At 48.8% G+C, this 22,390-nt stretch overlaps 1 protein-coding gene across 1 annotated transcript in view; it reads right to left on the bottom strand.

Moving 5' to 3' along the window:
* Positions 1–22,390, bottom strand: part of LOC126529219 (fatty acid synthase-like) — a 58,785-nt gene that overhangs the window by 16,185 nt on the left and 20,210 nt on the right. Inside the window, exons 2-13 of the mRNA XM_050176816.3 lie at positions 12,347–12,485; positions 10,599–10,925; positions 9,852–10,052; positions 9,176–9,298; positions 8,070–8,303; positions 6,735–7,036; positions 5,713–6,099; positions 4,806–4,995; positions 3,918–4,147; positions 2,684–2,887; positions 1,746–2,000; positions 580–796 (exon numbers count right to left, since the gene is read on the bottom strand). Of these exons, the coding sequence (XP_050032773.2) occupies positions 580–796; positions 1,746–2,000; positions 2,684–2,887; positions 3,918–4,147; positions 4,806–4,995; positions 5,713–6,099; positions 6,735–7,036; positions 8,070–8,303; positions 9,176–9,298; positions 9,852–10,052; positions 10,599–10,925; positions 12,347–12,479 (2,803 nt within the window). The 5' untranslated portion in view covers positions 12,480–12,485. The remainder of the gene's footprint in view (positions 1–579; positions 797–1,745; positions 2,001–2,683; positions 2,888–3,917; positions 4,148–4,805; positions 4,996–5,712; positions 6,100–6,734; positions 7,037–8,069; positions 8,304–9,175; positions 9,299–9,851; positions 10,053–10,598; positions 10,926–12,346; positions 12,486–22,390) is intronic.

Genomic DNA, 22,390 nt, shown 5'->3' with positions numbered 1-22,390 from the left:
GCATTTCGTGCACGTTCCTACGCCCTTTCTGCACATTGCTTTATCTTTCCGTTTCTATATCGCATTGTGTGCGAGGGTGCCCGACTATCTCGCATTTCCCGACACTTGTCTTCCCCGCACGATTCTCGAGTTCCCTGGCATTCAGACTTGCCGCCCTGGCAAGCACACCACGGCAAGAGTTTGTGTCCTAGCCATGCAGCAACGAGAGAAGGCACTAGTGGTCCTATGCGACCGCTATCGGATCACGTGGACAACTCGTGCTTTCCCAAATTTTCTTTTTCTCACAAGATCAGATGCCAACTGAAAATATAGCCAAGAAAAGCGCAGGGGAAATTTACTTATCTTTATACATAATTGATTAAATATGGTGGTCAAATGTAGGGTAACACTTACATACTTCACGAAGAGAAAGGGACATGAAAGTTTAAGACAACCTTGCTTCATGTGGGAGCCAGAACCTTAACCTCGAAGACGTTCCCGGATCAGTCCACTGTCCCTTCTGTTCAGCTCCCGTAGGCTCAAACGCACAAGACGCAGACTGCGCTATTAGGGCAACACACACAGCAATTTGCGACTCACCACTCTTGGGAAGGATGGTGGCCCGGTGCAGGGTGACGTCCTCGAACACCACAGGCACCTGGTGGAATGGCTTGCCGGATCGCTTGGTCAGCGACTTCCAGGCCAGCACCATGTAGCCAGTTGCGGGGAACAGCACGCGGCCGTCCAGCTGGTGGCCGGCCAGGAAAGCGTCGCCCTCGTTGGCCTCCAGGTCGATCTCAACGACTTCCTCGGAAACCTATGGTGGAAGTGCCAGTTCAAACCGGTGAGTACGCTCTGCTTGTGTCGGAGTCACAGATCATCTCGAGTTGTGTCTCGATCACCAATGATGCGGCAAGATCATATCTCCCTTTGCTTTTGTCTCTCCAGTACCCTTATCTCGCATTCCCTTATCTCCCACTACCCTGAATGTTCAGGTGTACTCACAATAAAGAAGCAGTTATACAAGCGTCCCTCCTCCCCTGTTCTTGATAAAGCCCGCTTTTTCAAAACAAGAATCACTCTACTCATACTTTGAGCCCGATCTGTCAAGCGTTGTCAAGCTTCTATAAAGTCTAGATCTAGTACAGTCAAGCCTCATCATAAGGCAGTCGCATCAGGCACAAAAATAGCTTTGTTATATCCGATGTTCATTATAAGCGTTGAGCGGTTACACACTGATAAAGGTGAGAAACAGTTAATTACTTCATAATATCTTATATCAACGTCCAATGTGTATTGTATTTTACAGCGAAGGTGTTAAGGGGAGCCCGCAGTCATTTTGGTGCAGTGGTTAAGGCTGGCATGCCGCGGTGGGCTCAGTATCAAATGGTAATCAAACAGCCAGAGTCTCGAATTTTCACCCTGAAACGTAGCTATCGATGATTGTAAAACAAAAGTTGCTTTGCGTATACCTAATTTGAATAGCCAAATTATCTGCACAGTTCTTTTTTAGCAGGTGATCCATACTTATTGTTTCTCTCAATGCGATTTCACGTTTTCACTGTTCTACGTTTGGAGGTCAGCTTGGTGTTCATGGGGCTCAGCGGCAAAAGCCGATGGCATAGCGTTGCAACTCAGCCCGCGTGAAAGCTGTCGCTAAGAACAGTCGGCAAACGGTCCCACAGTGCTTCCAAACGTGCTCTTTTCTGGAGGTATACTACGATTTCCAACGACGCCTCCGCCAACAACAACCGCAGGCGTCTCACCTGTGCCGAAGTGGAGAAGTCGTTCCATCCGACCACGGTCCACTGCTGCGTGTGGTCCCAGCTGACCAGGTGGCCGATGCTAGGCGTGCCGCGGGGTACCGGGAACGGCACGGGCGGGTACAGCGGGGTCAGGTCCAGCTGGACGCCCAGGGTGTGCAGCTTGCCCAGCGAGTTGAGGAAGAATTTCGTGTTGTCGTCGTTGCGCTTCATCAGGCCCAGGCAGGTGGCGTTGCCCACAGCGCGCCGGAGAATGGCCTGCGAGTAGCGAACATGGAGGGCTTTGTAGCGTGGTCCCTCGATCACAGCTTCGCGGTACTATACGGCACAACACAAGTGCAAACAAAGTCCTGTCGGAAACGAAAATGCCTTCGTTACAGCCACCGTTTGTCATAAGCATATCACAACAGAGCTCACTTTAATGAAGCTGAATGGAGAGCCGCGCTTACTTTGTTATATTCATTACTTCATTCAAACAATTGTCAGCCGCCACGTCTGACGTTGGCCACCAGGAACGGCGAGGATGTGTTAGTAACCACTGTAGTAATAGAGGCTTCATCTCACTCTCTAGAAATGGCTAATTCTTGCAAGTAAGAGGGCGCTGCCCCCCTTCCGGTAAATCTTAAAGGTGAGGAGAGCGCATTGTCCAAGCTTTAAGCCCTGTTATTGACCAAGTGAATTAGTGGGGAAAAAGAAGTAAGTTTTACAACCATACAGATATAATTATGCCTCTGTCACAGAGGAAATAAATAATGTACCCAATGAGAAAACGAGCATATATGACAGGCATATATGAAGCACATATGAAGAGTGGTTGTACGAAATCAGACAAGTATTCGGTCCTACTGGGAGCGAGCTGAGGGAGTGTATGAACCACGATGCGAGCTCTCTCCCCCCCCCCCCCCCCCCCCCCCCCCTGAATAGAAGTGGTCTCTTCTCACCTGCAGAAGACAGTGCGGTGCAATCTCGACCAAGATGGCGTCGCCGGGCACGTGCTGGAGGGCCTCGCGGAAGAGCACGGGCGAGAGCAGGTTGTTGACGTGGTACTCGGCCGAGCAGCGCTTGGCCATCGGCTCGTCCCAGCGGCTCTCGGGCACCGAGGAGCTGACCCAGCGTTCGGTGCGTGGCTTAGACTGGGGCACCACCTGAACGACGGGAGATAAACAACGAGCAGGAACTGTATCAGACAAATTTAATTCTGGAGCTGGGTTTCACGTGCCAGTACCACCATCCGAAAAATCCAATGTTAATACAAGCCCAGATTCATTTCGACCACGTAGCTTTTCTTTTGACATTCACTTGAATCGTAGTAAACCAGAGTTTTTTTTTTAATTCCACCTACATAGAGATGCAGCCAATGTAGACAGGACTGTATTCAGAAGCGTACCTTAACTTGAAGCCCATGCTTGACTTGATTTTTACGACGCCTGTCGTGAACGCGCCGTGGGAAACGCAAGGAGCATCTTCAGCTCGTGCATGCCAGGCGTCGTATGAATCAAGTCAAGCATGGGCTTCAACTTAAGATGCATTCTGAATACGGGGGTGAATCTGAGACCTCGAGCTCAGCCACACTACACCATAGCCACTATGCTGCCGCAGTGAGTACGGTAACTCTACGAAAGAGCTAATAAGAACAATGAAAGACTGGGAGTTTGGTTGTGTAGCATTTTTGGTTGGCTGAAGTGCACCGAGAAAAAGGTGACAGATAAAAAGGAGAAAAGGAAGCAAACAAAGAAAACGCAGTCTAACGGACTATATGACAAACAGACATGTTTATGAGTTGTCTTTACCAAGAATGTCTACAGCTTAGTACAAGGGAAGCTTCGGCAATACTGCACGCGCTAGGACTAAGAGTCCGAACCGCCGGATTGCATTGTTCACACTCTAGTGACATGCAATGCCCTGCTTTTATTTGCAAAACTCTGCAGTCGTCAGCATAACCTGTCCATGCCTGCACGGTTATCATAACCCATTTCAAAGATTCGAAGTATCTCATCACCCATACTCCCTCCCTCGGGCGCCACGCAGAGCCGGTCCCGAAGTCACTGCAGATGGCTATACTCATTGCGCCTCGCACACAGAACCCAAAGCACATTTGATCAAATCTCAACAGCTAATCGCTTGTAAACAGGGTAACACAAAAGTGACACAACCGGGGCCGCGCCAACACCGCACCTTTTCGAGGGCCTGCCGGAGTGCAGGTCCGATGCTTTGCATGTGAGGGCTGTGGAAGGCCACCTCCAGGCTGTTCACCTCGCGGGCAAACACGTTCTCGGCCTTGAGCTCGGCGACCATCTTGGCCACGGCCTCGGCCGGTCCAGACACAGTCACCGAGTCCTCGGCGTTGTGGCACGCAGGGATGACGCCGTCGCGGCAGCGCTTCTTTGCTTCCTCCCACGTCAGGCCTGACAAAGAAGACAAGCACGCGCAATGCGGTTAGATGAAGATCCGCGAGGACACGTGCATCTACAAGACTCGCATCTACTGTGAAAGCGCTAAACGTAGCATGTTGCACACAAGGACGAACAAAGAAGAAATTGGACACAGCTTCTGCCAACTCACGACAGTATGTATGTTGAAGCTCCTGAACATCGCAATTCCAAGCTATCATTCTTTCTAAACCGCATCATCTATGCTCGTGACCATCTGTATACCACACCACTGGTCCTCATAAACCATACCGCCTCTGCTTGTAACCAACCATGCTTGTCCTAGGCCATATCCATCTTTATAAACCGTACCATCTAAGCTTGCGACCAACATTATTCCTAACTATCCTCGTTAATAAGCCGTAGCATCACTTTTCAGTATGGAGTGTAAATCGCATTTCCAGTATAATTTACAAAATCCTACATATTGGTAGAAAGCTTCAACAATGCCCACAAGCTTTGAACAAACTATTCTCTTTTAGAATGGCCACAGAAAGAGCTGCATGGCAACACATTGGCTACCTTGTGCTACCGCATACACATCCACGTCACCACATTAAAGCAGTCAGAGTGCAGCAAGCGTTAAGGACAGCATATACTAATGAAAGGTTTTAGCAACATTTAGAACACTTACCGACAGCAGCCATGGCCCCCTTGGGCAGGTTTCCCAGCTCGACACAGCGGCCTCGCCAGTAAGCACACAGTACGGTCTGCTCTGCAGTGAAGCCTCCGTCGGCGTAGGCGCACCCGATTTCTCCCACCGAGTGACCCACGATGCCATCAGGATGCACACCAACAGCGCGAAGCATGTCGACAAGCGCCACCTACAAATGACAGAGGGCAGCACAAACAAGCAATGTAGCTAAATGCAGGACTTGTAGCAAGGTGCAGGAAACCGGGTTATATGCAAATTATAGCACAGTTAAGCCTCAATACAACAAACTCAAATATAATGAAATCTCAACATGTATTTAACTTGTTGCAACTTCTTGTCCACGGACACTACGCATTTAGGACCTCAATGTTAATGAAGTGTGTTTGTACATGAGTTCAACACAACGTAATTTCACTGCCGTCGCAAAGGAATACGGAGACAAATGGAAAATTCCACAGACGCACACAGTCAAATGTTTGAAACACAAGCGGCTGCTTGCGAACGCACCTTTCAAATCGGACACTGCACGACCAAGAGCCGATGCAGAGACTCTCAAGTAGAAAATTACTGTATTACCACAGAAGCTGTAGCCAGCATAAGCAGCAATATACACGTCTATGGCATTTGCCAAAAGTATGTATGCAACTTTTTATAATCGTTTCCCGCATCTGAATGGCCACCCAAATGAACAGCAGCGTACATCTGAAGGGCCCTTTACAGACGCCTTGCGCCACCAGATTTCAAGTTTTACCACAGCAACAGAACACACCATAATCGCACCACGCCGTGTTACGACTACTGATAGACACGACATAGCGCTCATCGCAGCAGGGCAGGGTTCAGACAGGAATGAAACTCTCAAGTCTCAACAAGGGGCAAGGCACACCTGAATGGCTGCGATGGAGACGAACGGTGACACCATGGTCTGGTTGTCAGCATTGTCGCTGGTCACCAGGTCGACGAGGTCGATGCCAAACTGCTTGAGCAGCTCGTGAGACTTGCGGATGGAGTTGGCGAACACGTCAAACTGCATCATCTGGCGGGCCATGCCGTTCCACTGGCAGCCCATGCCGGTGAAGACGAACCACAGGGGTCGCTTCTCGAATGGAGCCTGTTCGGACACCTTGATGGCGTCCTTGCCCGAGCCATCAACGGGGAGCACGGCGAAACCTCGGTATGGGAACTGGTTCACGCTGGGCTGACCAACCTTGTTCAGGAGGGCGTATGCCGAGTCTGGGTATGGACCCTCAGCTTCGACCCGGTCCAGAGTGCTCTGCGGAAGGGGGGGGATCAATAATTAAGGCATACGAAAAACTGCAAGTACGGCAGTCTAACGGTGCTAACGAAACTTACTGTGCACCCAGACGAATGTTACAATAGTACATAATTGCTAGTAGACGATGTCTATCACATTGGCACTAATATGTTTATCAAGATGTCAGTGGAACGTTTTCATAGCGAAGTCGTGTATGATACAAAAATACACTCACTATGTTCACGTTTTTTATGCTAGCGTTCATTCTATCTACTGCCGAGGCCGCAATGCCAATGCAATGCTTACAGTGATTGTTCTACAGACACTCATTACTGCAACAAATGTGTTTGCCACAAATGGCACGTAAATTACCAAGCCACAGCAACACTGCAGATGTCTTTCAGAATGGCACTGCTGGGTCCATTGCAGCAGATTTCTGTTCAGTCCATTGCAATTTCTCGTAGGCTACGGTGTCAACACCGAAAGCGGCAAGGCAGGAAACCTCGCGAAAGATTACGAACCACTAAGAACATGCGTTTTCTACAAGAATGTCTGCATGCACAAATACCCATCTTGCAAAATAACAGACTACTAGTTGAAACATTTCTGCAGAGCACAAGCACGGGGCAAAAAACATCTAAGGCGCAGCTCACCGCCAGCGAGTCCTTGTTCCTGCCAGCCATGAGGACCAACCTGGGCAGCTCTGGCTTCTCGCGCGGCAGGCTGTCCACGTGCGGGGCCGGGTTTGCCTCCAGAATGGTGTGCACGTTGGCGCCGCCAAAGCCGAACGAATTGATGCCCACCAGGCCACCAGGGAACGGGGACGGCTTGTTCACCACCTCGATGGTGCCGTTGTGCAGAGATGGGATGTTGGGGTTGGCCTCCTTGAAGTGTAGGTTGCCCGCGATGGTGCCCGTCTCCATGGCTAGGATGACCTTGGCCATTGAGCAGACGCCTGGTGGCAAGAACAGGTGAGAACATGAACGAACGTTGGTCAGGCTTCAAATGGGTTTAACCTTGTAATGCGCTAAGCACTACGAACAACAAGACACACCAGACAAGGTCACTGGAGCGCCTTTGTCTGGTGTGTACTTCTGCAGTTGTCAGTGCAGTCCACAGAAATACCGAATTATCGGAAATAACGACATAGCAAATCAAATGCCTGGCATGCAGGTGACAATCATACGCTTGATAACGAATATTGGATGTACGGAAAGTATCTGTCGGATTCGACTTCACTAAACGAGGTTCAACTGTAGCACTCGGTGCACAACAAAACGAAAGAACACAAACTAGACCAATTTTTCACTGCTCGACGACGTACTCAATAACGTCAAGAAAGACTGAATAAGCAGAGAAGGCTCACTCTAAAATGTATTTACATAGCAAAAAGAAAACAGACAAATTCAAGTTCACTATAAAGAAACCAGGTGATGTGGTTTTTAAGCTACACACTACAGTCTGCTTATATCCAGAACTTCGAGCATTAATATTGCTTGGTTATGTGGCCAAGCTATGTCAATGAAAGTCGCTACAGGTATAACAGATATGTATATATACATGCCACACCCTCCGGACTATCGTGTGAGAACAACATGGCGAAAAGGAAGAATATTTCTAAAGGATTCCTTTCAACGAGCAGTTTCCACGACATAACATTTCACGAAAATCTCACTCCTCCCCTTATCTGTTGGATACTACAGCCATGACAAGCATTCGGCCATAGTTTAGGAATCGGGCAGATGAACGCTTTCACATCACAGCTAGTTTGGCAAGCAATGCAATCTTGCCGACCTCTGAGAAACAAACAGAATTATTGCGCTGACCTTGTCAGGCCACCAACAAATGGCTGAACAGCTAAATGCTGGACCTATATGGGAAAAGCAGAGACACTTGGTCCACACGATGATCAATCTGAGACACTTAATCACATGATAATCCACACCACACGATAATCAATCTGTGGTGTGCATCCAACTTCTACTCACCAGACGCGCCCTCGGAGTGCCCCATGTTGCTCTTGACGGAGCCGATCTTGAGCGGCTTCTCGCGGCCAGGCCCGCAGAAGACGTTGCTGATGGCACCCAACTCCTGCGGGTCGCCAACCTTGGTGCCCGTGCCATGGGCCTCGACGTAGCCCACTTTGTGTGGGTCGACTTTGGCTTCCGTGTAGACCTCGCGCAGAAGCTGTTCCTGAACCTTGCCCGACGGGAACGTGATCCCTGAAACGCAGAGCAAGCAAACATGGCGGCGTGAGTGCGAGGTGAAACGCTGCGGAGTTTTAGCGTGTCCGTAAATGCTTTACAGGTAACGGAACACCGGAGTTCCGCGACATAGACGTGTGAAACGGTGCTGACGTGTCAAACTTGAACGAAGTGTCGCTAGATGGCTTCACCAGCGACGCCGCTCCCGTCGACGTCTTTGGCACTTCAGTATTCCGTAAACTTTAAATCTGTTCACGAGCAGGCTAAAGTATAAACCCCATGCAAGCGATCTTGCACGCGACAGCGACAAGCGACGCGATGGAGATGGCTGTCGCGTTCGCTCGTCGCCTACAAGTTGCACCCCATGCGAGCGATGACTTCGAGCGACGTCTCCCCAGTGTTGCCGGTATGAGGGCAGCAATATAGGCGCCGAAACTAGCGTGACGCGTGCTTTATTAACTTAAGTTGATGTATTTTACTGTAAAAAGCAGCATAAGATATTTCTGAAAGTCTTGCAGTAGGTTCTTATCCTTGCACCTATAAAAATTCAATCGTTTGCTCGTTCCGTGCGACAATCGGAAGTACTGGAGTTATGTACATCCAGTTCCGGCTTTGCGCTATTGGCTAGTCGCTCATAGCACTTCCGGGCGACGAGCGACGAATTCTAGATTTGCAAAACCGAGCGATCGCGCGACAAGACCGAGCGATCTGTTCAAGCGACGGCCTGATCCGTCGCGTGAACCCGTCGCTCGTCGCTGTCGCGCGCAAAATCGCGCTAATGGGGTTTAGCCTTAAAGCTTTGCAATGTCACACGCACTTCGTACGGATACATGCTTTATAATCTCAAGCTCTGTGCGAAAAGATGAGAGCCAACTTCCTCTGATGCATACCTTCTGTCTTGTAGCCATCTGCATTGGCCTTGACATGGATCAGCTTGGCGTAGATGCGGCGGGCCTCGGAAGCCCGTTGAAGGAAGAAGACGCCAACGGTTTCACTTCGGACGTATCCCTTTCCTGCATGTCGGTACAGCGACTTAGTTTCGGAACATCTGTCCATCACCACAGAATGGAAAAAGTGCGACAGTGCTGGCATCTTTGATCGTACGATATTTCCTAAATCTACACACATGGAGTGCTGATCATTGCTTGCTGGTGGATTTACCTCCTACGTTGTGTACGAAAATTCTTCAACCATTCACCAGAGTCAATCAATTTCAGCGGTTGCCTGAACACTATTGCATACTGCTCACCCACACATTTTTGGAAATGCTGTTCCTAACAACTTTGCTTTTTCTGCGAGACCAAGACATTGCAAAGAGAACATGCACTTATTTTGCTTTGAACTCATAGTGTGACTGGAGCGTTACTTATACGCTAAGACTAATTTAATGTGGTTTCAATAATAAATACACATGATTTAAGCACTGGCATCACTTTGACCAGCACCATTATTATGCTGCCCTGCTGACAAGTAGTTTTATCTGGTGATAATCTGACAACTGCAGACCTTCTGTAACAGTTCATATCTATGATCATTAGCACATATCTGCAATAAACAAACACTCACCGTCCGAGTCGAATGCCTTGCACTTGCCGTCCGGGGAGAGCATGCCCAGGCGAAAGAAGTTGAGAGACGTGGTGGGCTTGAGCGTGAGCGTGCTGCCACCCACAATGGCCGCCTCACACTGTCCGGAACGAAGCGCCAGCATGGCCTGGTTCAGGGCCGTCATCGTCGACGAGCACGCCGTGTCGACTGTGAAGCTCGGGCCTGTCGGGAATGCGGCGAGAACGGCACTTAAAGCCCAATCTAAAACCTTCTTGGCACTGAAACTATGTTGTTAGGCATCGCTTAAGTGGATTGAGCATGAGACTATTCATACTACAATACTGAAAATACATATGGACAACAGCTAGGAGATGCACTACTATGGTATAAAGACAAGGACAGACACAAGAACGTTTTATGTCTCTGCCTTTTAAGCTCTATTTGGGATCTCGATATGACAGACCAACTAGCCGAAATGCAATTAACTAGTCTTAGGTAACTAGTCCAGGTTTTCATTCATGTTGAAACCGTATAGTTAACACTTGCTGGTTCTCATTTGTACCAAATTAGCATAGCTAGTACTCGCGAATTTCCACTAATTCACGTATAGCGCTAATTAGCAAACCATCACCGACTCCGAGATGTCGCGGCCGAGATGGGCTCCCGCTGTCACCCCCCCCCCCCCCCCCCACTTCACGTGATTAGTCATATGACGCGCAAGAAGCTTCGAACAAGGTGACGCGATCGAACCAGGATCGGCGTGCTCACCGTGTAAGTCGAGCGAGTAGGAGATGCGGTTGGAGAACATGGCCCGGCAGCATCCGACCAGCGCGTACCCGTCGATCTTGTCCGTGTCCACGTTGAACGCTTCGTCCGTCTCGGACTCGGAGGAGCCGATGAAGACGCCCACGTTGCGCCCGCGCAGCGTCGCCGGGTCGTAGCCGGCGTCGACGATCGCCTCGTACGAGGTCTCCAGGAAGAGCCGCAGCTGCGGGTCCATCACGTGCGCCTGCTTGGGGTGCACGCCGAAGAACTGCGCGTCGAACTGCGACAGGTCGCGGATCTTGCCCGATCGCTCGGGGAGGCCCAGAAGACCTGCGAGGCCGCGAGGAAGGAGCGCGTGTTTTTTTTGTTGTTTTTTTTAGACAGCGCTACGTGGATGTACAGTACGCTACGTGGATGTACAGTACGCTACGTGGATGTACAGTACGCTACGTGGATGTACAGTACGCTACGTGGACGTTCAGTGCGCTACGTGGACGTTCAATGCGCTACGTGGACGTTCAGTGCGCTACGTGGACGTTCAGTGCGCTACGTGGACGTTCAGTGCGCTACGTGGACGTTCAGTGCGTTACGTGGATGTACAGAGTATGCAGAGCGCGCGCGAACATATCTCCTTCGAACAACCGTAAAATCGCCTGGCTTTGCAGCGAGCGACGTGTGGTCGACGGCGCTGGCACAGTTGTAGCTAACTCATACACCTGCTTATCCATCCTGTAGCTATCCGGCACTCTCAGCTAGAGTACCAGCGAAGCAAACGCCGCACGTTACACAGTGTTCCCTTTAACAGGAGACCGCGCACGTAATATGCAGTATTTGCATTTGTCGGGTAGCATGCGAAATCTAGACCGTACGGGGGGGGGGGGGAGGCGACGAACCACGCTCATGCACAGCGGGCATAACGGGATTCAATAGGGCGGTGATTGGGGGCAACAAGGTTGATGTTGATCTCTCTTTTCTCGCGTTGTGTATGCGTTCAACACGAATGCAGGGACTGATATGGGAGAATATATATAATAACGACAATTAAGTCCTATAACATCACCTCACGCTCTTTATTAGGATGCCAGGCAACTGCTCGAAGGGCAAATCAACTACTTTTATCTGCTCAGAAGCAGCACACCACTGGTACCTGCAATCGGCAACAGTGAAGCTTATTTCATTTCGGCTGATAAATTTCAAATAGCTTAACCAGTGCGATTAGCTGGTCCCATGTTAACAATCCACTGGTGTCAGTGGAAAGTTGAATTCTCAGCCCGTTGTTTAAATATATTTATTATTAACTAGGCGCATAAGCTTACTTATTCCGATTAAATACCTGCCGGTGAAATACGTAGGAAACCGAGTCCTAAACTGGAGATCCAGTTGGTTTACACTAAAAAATGTTACGCCATTTGGAGCTTATCTTGCCACTGCGCTCACACGCTGATAAGCGCGCATACCGTTCGCAATCTGAACGTACGAAAATGCAGGATTACAGGAAGCGCCCACAAGATGGCGAATACTGTTTAGAAACAAGATCAACCCCAAAGGCTGTAATTTTTTTTCTTACAGTGTAGCTAACATGAAGCGATGTAAACTTGTCCCGGTTAAAAATTAAATTCACCATTTGGCTAGTGGGACACCTACGGCTATAGCCGGACACCTAATTATAGCAGCTGAAAGCTGACTGGCATCGTACAACTTCGGGCGGGAATGCAGTATGGATACATGACAGTGTTATTTGGTATACGTACCTCGAGGCCACCTCGTCTCATCCTCTGTGACTAAATCGACACCGGCGTAGAGCTTCTCCTTGAACTCGGCAAGGTGGTCTGCTTGGGGGAAGTAGGCTGAGAAGCCAGTGATCACAACATCCTCGTCTGTCATGGTTATCTGCGATAGGAGAGGAAATGCAACAGAAAATCGAACAATTAGTCAATGCCAAGAGGACGGGGTGGGGGAAAATGCACTGGTCAACCTTCGGCCTTGGCAGCGCTAAGGTTGATAAGCAGAGTTTCCGCAAGCAGACAAACTTCCCTAGTCTGCGACCAGCGAGACACTTTTCGCGTCGTCTGCTTAAGCGGGCAGAGCAGACGACAGTGACACGAAGAGGCAGACGTTGCAACCGCTCAAGGAAGAAGAAAAAAAAAAAAAGCTTCAGCAACTGGAGATGGTAAGCATAATAATGAAGTGAACTGTGGGCACTTTCGTGTTCATGCAGAAGGGGGAAAAAACGAAATGACGACCGGACTCGGCGACGTAGCGGCAATGGAGTGAACGCACGCAATGCATATCTACGCGACACGCAGCTACGCAGGATCGAAGCGCTTCTTTCGCGTGGAGTGTACAGCAGACGACATTACTATATATACCGGTGAAAAGGCCTGTACGTGTGCGCAGGCAATGAACGAATGCTGCACAAGACTTGTGTTTGTTTGCGAAGAACAACGTTTGCGCAGTCACTGTGAGCTGCAGAGATTGAAGAACTTGGGGGAAGGATCGAAACCATGGGAGGACAATTGTCCGAGCCAGGCGCGACCGCTTATGCCGGCAGACCTGGTGATATATATATATATGCCTGCTGGGGACACGTATGGGTTACCTCCTGAATTGGTGAACGCCATGTGAGGCTTCTGGGTGCTGTGACTTTGGATATGGGCCGCTTGCCAGAATCGGGCCGCGAACTTCTGCGAGGTCACACATATCGTGCACTGACACGGTACGAGAATAGGCTCACCGATTAAAAGTCACCACATTGCCCTGTTTCCGGGATCGGCCAAGTTTACTCGGTTCGCAGAAAGTGGGGGGGGGGGGAAAGCCTACGGAAACCTTCGCTCAAAAGAAACAAACGTAAAAGCGGAATGTCACGACCAATAAGAGGGACACGGCGTCGCCGCAGCAAGATGACAACAGAAACACGACGCTCAAAACAAACGCTTCGAAAGCTGTCACGCGCGTGACGACAGAGGGGGGGGGGGCGACGCGGCCGCAAGCGTTCAAGTGCAGCCGATATCACAGGAGTCACACCTGCGCGTTACGCCAACCAAACACGCTATCATCCCGGTGTCGCATTGATTCGTTAATCCTTTTTCATACGTTTTATTACAGCTCGCTTCATCGTGCACCATATGTGTTGGCCCCAACCCCTCGCCATTCCCTGCGTACAGGGGCATTCCTCGCAAGTAACCCGTCCACGCAGCCATACTACAACCTTCTGCATCTTTCTTTTGCCGATCATCAACCGACTGGGAGAGCCTGCCCCGTCACATAGCCGAAATCACCTGTTCATCGACGTTTGCTGTTAAGTTTAATACTAATATTGTTGATGGAACTCATGTGGCCACTAATTAGAATAAACATTTGTAAACCCAACCCCTCATGTGATACCCCCAGTGAGGGGTCCTTAAGGAAGTAAAAGTGTAAGTGATGAAGTGAAGCTGCAGCAATCGATTAACCCTCCCTGCGTTTATACTTTGCCGCACCAATTGCAAGGCTGACCGCCGGAGCGGCAGCGCTTAACTTCAACGTTCCGAGTGAAAACGGCCCACATACTAACGAAACGCAACCACGCGCAGGCACTGACATTCCGAACAGCCCGCGCGCAGCGCTGACGTCAGTGAGCAGAAGTAAGTAAAGCTAAATTCGCGAGGGCAACTGAAACCAACAGCTTAACCTTCCATCGCCCGTACAGCGTCAGCGCGCTTCATACATATGTATGCAATCGCTGCAATCGAAGGTTTCATTTGAAAAAGGCCACGATATTCCCACCGCGGCCTGCCCGGCCGCTCCACGTACAGCGTAAACAACAACGCTACATCAGTGTCGGCGAGCTAAAGCAGGCGGTCCGCCGACGAGCCATCATTAAGTCAACAACGTACAATAAGGCGACGCTGACGCAGACGACAGCAGCGCTATGACGCACTTTCCTCGCGCGCTCTCCGCAGCGGCACTGAGGACGACGCATGGTAGAGAACTGTGTAAGCTGACACGAAAATGGGGTGGGGGGGAGTGAAATGAAGAAAAAGAAACTCGACCGAACGAGTCACAATAAACAGATTTACGCCCTTGAGGGGCGCTTTCCGTGTATGACACCTACGCTCGCACCTTTACGGTTGTCACTGTGCGAGTTACAGTCCCATTTGCACCCTCACGGACACCCTTAAGGGTGGAAATCAGCTTACAGTGATGTGCGTACCGATAGCGGTGTTGTTTAAATACGGCGACGTTGTATCTGAGCACACATGCTAATTAATGCACGGTCGACGAGGAAAAGATCGGTGATATGAGAGCGCGCGTACGCTTACTGTTTTCTCACGTTGGCGTTTGGAAATTGTCCGCACTGACACGCGATGGCCGTCTGTCGTTGCTCCTGCTGCTGCCGTTGTGGCTTCGAAACGAGGCTCATACCCACGATGTGGAAATACAGACACGCGAGAGACAGTAATACCCTCAGAAAAAAAAACAGCACAATATGCTAGGAAGGTTAGAAGGAGTTCTCTAGTTGCCAACCCTTTATTGAGGAGGAAGAGAAAAGGGAGTAAAGACGGGAATAGGGAAGTATCTCAGACTATCTGTGCGAATAGATATAGATAGAAACAGACAGACAGACAGACAGACAGATTGAGCGTATAGTGCGATTTCGTAGTACACAAAGCGCTACGGTCGGCCCTACCAGCAATGCAACCATCCGGAAGCATGAATGAATATAATATTCCATGCTTAGCAACCCTTCAACGCACCGTCGTAAGCGTGAAGATGCGTCATGACAACAATAATGTAACGTTCCGACGGCTACGAAGGACGCCGCGCAGTGAAGGACCCCGGTGCAATTTTGAGCAAGCATTTCTTTCAAGCACGCCTTAATTGAAGCACAACAAGCAGTTGCAATTAAGTACTCGGTCACGCCGGGCAATTAAAATCAACTTTTGACGTGGAACATACGCGCGACGAACTTACGTCACGCTTAAAACGACAGGGTTCTGTCCCTCTCTCGGAGACGGCGTACACAGGCTTCTGGCGCCCAACGTGGGGACCCGTCAAAACAGCCACATACCAATTCTAAGCGCCGTGCCGCCGATAACCGCGAATATATTTTTACGCACTGCGAAGCACTTGTGAGCGTTTTTTTTTTATCGGTTCGTGAATAACAAGAACGAGCTAGGAGACAAAAAAAAGAAGAAAAAACTGTGCTTGCTACCTTCTGCTTCAATTAGCAGACGTGCGCATGAAACTCTCCGTGTTTTTCTATAGTTGTCGTCTGCATGTTCGAGTGGCGGCCCTGAACTCGTCAGGCGTGGCCGTTGGAAATGCAAACATGTAATCCAGTCTCGCGTTCGAGCGCACGATCTTTTTTCTTTTTTTCCCCGTCAGGAAAACAAGAAACGCACGCTTCGAAGCACCGTTAAAGTGAGCATTTAGGTGACTGTCGATCGCCGTACCTTCTTTCTCGCCAGCTACCCCTTTCCCCATCTCACATATTATTTATGCCGATTCTCCGCATCCTCGAAGAAGAATAAACGATGCGGTTATACTACAATATTCCCAGCCTGCCGGCCTCTTGTTGCTCATTCCTAGCATCTTTCCCGCGAAGGAAAAGAAAAAGAAGAGCGATACATCCTTCGATAGAACAGCGTGCGTCAAACGGCGGCACCTTCCAAGGCTGATGACGCAATTCCGGGGGGGGGGGGGGGGGGCTTCTGCGCACTCTGACGACGCTTTCGCCCTCTCTCTTGGACGTTCCGGTCCGTCCATTCGCAACAACCGTGACAACCCGCCCTCAGTCTATCTCCCCCCAATTTCGTACGCTCTAAATTCAGGAGTTCGACCTCTCCAACCTGCTTTTTTTTACACAGCGCGAAAAGAAAAAGGTCAAAGAAAGAAAAGCAGAAAAGGAAATGCCACTCGTCTATACCCCTCACGACCCGACGACGACCTCCTTATGCCCAAAACATCGAACACGCCATATCAAACCGCGCCTCACAACACCGAAAAAAAAAAAAAAAACCTGTTCCTCTCCAGAAGTCATATTGGTCCAACAGGCAGAGTCAACGTCTCGAAGCGCGTGTAAAGCTAGGTTACCCTCACATGTTGCCGTCATAGGCGGGAGCAACCAGAGGAGCTTCGAACTAAGCAGCGTCACTCGAACGTCATGGTTCAGATTGTGACGTCATCGCGTGAGGTGGAACTTATCTACCGATCATGAGGGGGGGGGGGGGGGGGGGGCAAAGAACGAAAAGAAAGCTTGTAAAAAAAAAATTTGCACGGCAGCCGTCACGAACTAGAGACCAGGGTGGCATGGTTAACTTGTGGGTATAACCCCACCAGGCGTTGCCCCCTCCGTATTTTTCGCTCTTTTTCTCTTAATTTTGTGCCTACTGGGTTCACTGGCCCAGGAGTGTGATACATTGTCCAGCCAGCCGAACCAGCGAGAATTAAGAGAACGGCAAAATACATAACGAACGAGAATGCAAACAGGTGCGACTCCTACTCCCTTCCTGCATAAACAACGTGTAGTCCCAAAGGGGAGAAGGGGGGGAGGGCAGACAGACAATATCTCAAAAAAATCTTGCCGTCGGGCCAGTTTGTTGCGTTTATGTATAGTTGACATGGTTTTTAAAGCATCCTTCAACAAATGTTCTTGAAGAAGGAATGATAAAGAAAGCACAGGCGAGGAGGTGCCGTCTGTCCTTTCTTCAATATCACTTTCGAACGTACGTAGCCTCTCGCGCCTGAAGAAAAACCATGTAATGAGGAAAGCTCGGGTGCTCCTATCTAAATACATGCAAAAGGAGAATTCGTTTTTCCTGGCAAACACTTCGCCAAATTTGACGAGGTTTGTTGCATTCAAAAGAAAAACGTAAACTCTGGTGACTGTTGGTTTCGAATTTTTGAGTTAGGTCGTCAAATTTTTATTAAAAATTGGCAAAAATCGAAAATTTTCATGAGACGAAACTATCAAGTTTACAACTCTGTCACTCAACAACGAAAAATGATAATACGATTCTGTGAATTGGACCTAATAGTACGTCTAACGCGGACAAAATTGATATGTTACACATGAATATCAGAAAAGTTAGTAATATGGAAATACAGCTTTTGCAGAACCCTTGTAACCAACGTAACAAATTCTAGTAAAATGTAAAATGACATGTCGAATTCGTAGGCTTTGAATGGTCTAACGGATTCCGTTTACAGAACCGCGATATATGTTCTTGACGCAGAGCTATGAATTTGTAAACTTCGTGCTTCTATTTTTTTTTTTCGAACTGTCGAATATTTGAAATTCGCTTTACCAAAATTCAGGCTCGAAATCGAAATTCCGCTTCCAACATTCACTAGAACTTAACTTTCTCTCTCAAATGCAACAAATTTCATTATCTCAGAAAAAACGATTTTTTGCGTTTTACATGTATTTGAATAGGCCGCGTCGGAGTTGGGCCCGAGCTAGAGCTACCTCTTAAGAGAGACACATCGGTTCCCAGCAGCATGCATACACATTGGTACACGTTTACTGGCACCTTCCTTCAACCAATAACACGGCGTCTTCAGTATGTCGTTCCCCGCCACGGCTTATGTGCGACGTCGTTAAGCTGATAATAGCATTGCTGCGAGTTATTTCCTACTGCTCGTCTTGCTTGAATTTGGGTGTTGCAGTGTAACATCGTCATATTCTTGTGTTCCACTCCTCCATGGGCCTCACGGCCTGCAGTATGTAATAAATAAATAAATAAATATATACATAAATAAGCTGGGTATAGAATGCGCAGGGCAGAAGTGCTTCGCAACGAGTCGACATTATGCACACCTGCAAAGGCTGCCGCCAACTGGCGTCCACTCTTCGCCTCTCAGGTCCGACGCGGAAACGAAGCTCTCGCGTTGGCAACCATGGGAGACCGCGAAAAAAAAAATGGAAAGGACGGCTCGTGCGGCTTTCGCACGCTCACGGCGATTGCTGTGAGCTCCGCCGTCCCGTCGGTTCCCACAAAAACTCGCGGGTCCGAACGTTCGCACGACCTTGAGTGTGGACCGCGTTCTGTAATTCAGCCGCACGTGGTTTTAACAAACGCCGCGCGTGGCGTGATCGTATGTGGGTAAAAAAAAAAAAAAAAAGACTCAATCACAGCTTTCCCCTCTCCTTGCCTTCGGACTACAAGGTCTGTCGAAGGAACCAAATAAAACTAATACATACAGGCATGCACTGTACGTACGAAGCTCGACGGGTCCAGTTGGATACGCCACGGAAGAGACGGACGCACGTACGAAAATCTCGTTTACTATAAGCTTTCGGCTGGTGGAGCAGCCTTCGTCAGAGTGAACCAGATGACGAAGGCTGGTCCACCAACCGAAAAGTTAGCAAGCAAGACTTTTCATACGTGTGTCCTTCCAATCTATCTATCTATCTATCTATCTATCTATCTATCTATCTATCTATCTATCTATCTATCTATCTATCTATCTATCTATCTATCTATCTATCTATCTATCTATCTATCTATCTATCTATCTATCTATCTATCTATCTATCTATCTATCTATCTATCTATCTATCTATCTATCTATCTATCTATCTATCTATCTATCTATCTATCTATCTATCTATCTATCTATCTATCTATCTATCTATCTATCTATCTATCTATCTATCTATCTATCTATCTATCTATCTATCTATCTATCTATCTATCTATCTATCTATCTATCTATCTATCTATCTATCTATCTATCTATCTATCTATCTATCTATCTATCTATCTATCTATCTATCTATCTATCTATCTATCTATCTATCTATCTATCTATCTATCTATCTATCTATCTATCTATCTATCTATCTATCTATCTATCTATCTATCTATCTATCTATCTATCTATCTATCTATCTATCTATCTATCTATCTATCTATCTATCTATCTATCTATCTATCTATCTATCTATCTATCTATCTATCTATCTATCTATCTATCTATCTATCTATCTATCTATCTATCTATCTATCTATCTATCTATCTATCTATCTATCTATCTATCTATCTATCTATCTATCTATCTATCTATCTATCTATCTATTTTTGCTACCGTCGTCCACATCTGCGGGCCCGTGCTCTTAGCCGCTACTACATACTCCGAAGCCGAATCGTGCATCGGTAAATCAATCCTTTCCCCAAGGATAAGGCCACACCGTGCAAGACGAGTGCGCGCTGTAACGTCGGTGTATTCCTACGGATAAACGCATTCACAGTGCTAAACACGTGCAAACGTGTATCCCCAAATGCATACGCTGGAAGTGGGCAGAATCAATGAAGTCAATTGAGAGCTTCAGGGGGACGCAAACGTTGAGGCCCGCTGTAGCGCTTGGGGCCACAGTACTGCGCATGCGCAGTACCGTGGCCCCAAGTGCTACAGCGGGCGCCAAACGATTACGTCCCGCTAACCTAAAACTCTCTAAATGTGTCGGAGAAACGTCGCATCCTCGTTTCCTTCGGCCCCTATACTGAACTTGTCTCCATGCAGTCACTGGACGATGACGACTATGATGATGCGCAAAAGCTGTGCGCAAAAGCTGTGTGCAAAAGCTATGTGCAAAAGCTATGTGCAAAAGCTATGCGCAAAAGCTATGCGCAAAAGCTATGCGCAATAGCTATGTTATGCGCAAAAGCTGCTTAAACGAGGCCAAGGCGCAGTGGGCCGACACCGTCAAAACTAACAAATCTTTCGAGCGCGTGTGCAGCTGCCCATCAGCCACGCGCATACATTCTCGTCCTTATTCACCGGTCACGTATTTACAGCCCGCACGCGCACGTACCACGCGACAAGGTCTCCATCTCCGTGTCACAATTAAGCGAAGAGGAGGAAGAAAAAAAAAGTCAGGTCACGCGAATACGCGCTGAACTCCGGTCCGATCGTCTTTCCGGCAAACCTCTCTGCTGGCCGCTGCAGGAAACTTCAGGGGGCGGGGGGGGGGGCGAGGGGGTGCATCCAGACGAAACAGCGCGGTGGACTCTCCTTGACTATAGACACTGCCGCCCAAGCGTACAGATACGCGACTCGGGCAGGAAAGACGAAAGAAATTAAGTCGGAAAGGAAGGCCCGGCTCCTCTCTCTAACTCTCTTTTTTTTTTATCCCGCCTGTACACTGTAGCCCCCTGCAACGAGAGCTACCACCACCACCCCATGTATATCGGCACTCTTCCGCGCGTACATTGCGGAGCCAAGGCTTTCTCTCGCGAGTTACACCCCCCCTGCACGGTCCCTCCCCTTCCCAGCTGCGTAGGCGACGCGTACGAGCGGGCTTATTATTTTTTTTTTTTTTCTTGCATGCGCCTACCGTTGTCCAATTAGCAAGTGACAGGCAGCCGCGGATCGAGGAGTCTTCCGCAGGCTGTATATATAAGCGCTCCGTAATATGACGACAGTCCGGGCAAAAAAAAAGAAAACACCGACACCCAGATGATCCGCGCGACAACCGAAGCCATGTAACGGGGCGTCGTCTTTTATCCCCCCCCCCCCCCTTCCATAACGATATCGAAGGGAAAAAGGAAGGGGTCTCGTGGTTAACGTGCTGTCAAGTGTTTGTGGCCGTCTGCAACGCTACAGTCTTTCCTCATTCCTCGAGGACTGCCAACGACGCTGCCTCCGCCTCCAACGACGGAGACGCGATTCCGCCCTCATTGATGCGCTCGTTTGTGCTCGTCCCGGGACGTATTCTGCCTCAACGTTCGAATTTTGCAGTTCCAAAAATAAAAAGACGGAAAGCAAAGATGCGAGAGAAGGAGAAATAGCTTAAGCGTGGAGCTTCGTACGGAGACGTGCAGACGCCGAGGGGAGAGAGCGGACAGATAAAAAAAAAAAATGGCAGCGCGCGCAACCGTTTGTGAAGTGCGGGCTACCTAATGATATCCCCCCCCCCCCCCCCCCCATTTGGTTCGCTGTCCTTAAATACCCATCCCAATCTTACAGACTTCGTCGTGTTTCTCGGGAGCGGCCGGCGGTGATGACATTCGGCGACACCGTCCCGATGCGGTTTTCCTTCCGTAAAACGCAAACATTAGAGAAAAAGAAGAAAAGAAAAAGAAAAGAAAAGCGCCATTGGTGGCGTATGGCAGCGCGGCTCTGTACGCGTCTGCGGTAGTACGGATGAAAATAGTCATTTGGAAAGGGTCACTTAGGCATGTTGCCATAAGTGTTTCCTATAGTGCCGTATAGGATGGAGCTGCTGCTTAGCACAGGCGCAGAAAAGAAAGAAAAGCAATAAGAAATAGGATAGATTAAAGTCAGAGTTGTAGGGCTTTTTTTTCTTTAGTAGGTTTGTTTTAGGGGACACATCCTGTTAATAGCCACCGCTGTATACTTGGCGGAGAAACTTCAAAATTTTTTGTTTCTTTTCTTTTTCAGCGTGAGTTCTCCGTCTATGGGCGAAACGCGGGTTGCCACGAAGAATGTGTACCGTCGTTGTATGTATATCGTAATGCACATCGGTAGCCACAACAGTAAAGTACGCGCCACCAATGATAACCTACAGAGTTTTATAGCCACATAGCCGCCATTTACCGGAGATGTGCCCATATGGGCCTTTTTTTTTCGTATGTTAATGGAATACCGTTTTATAACTACGTTTTTAAAATGATTTCTCTCTCTCTCTCTCTCTGTCTCCTTTTCTTCTTTACGCGATGCCCAATCGCTTACGCAGCACCGGACAGAAAGAAGCCTAGGCACCTCGCGCGAATTTCCGGGGGTGACCAGTACTGGTTAATTGATGCCTTAGCACCACATCTATATAGTGACGCGCGAATGAAAAAAA

The sequence above is a fragment of the Dermacentor andersoni genome, chromosome 8 (assembly GCF_023375885.2).
Source record: "Dermacentor andersoni chromosome 8, qqDerAnde1_hic_scaffold, whole genome shotgun sequence".
In the NCBI taxonomy this organism is placed as follows: domain Eukaryota; kingdom Metazoa; phylum Arthropoda; class Arachnida; order Ixodida; family Ixodidae; genus Dermacentor; species Dermacentor andersoni.
The sequence above is the reverse complement of the archived record's forward strand: the minus strand, read 5'-3'. Positions and strand labels throughout refer to the sequence as shown.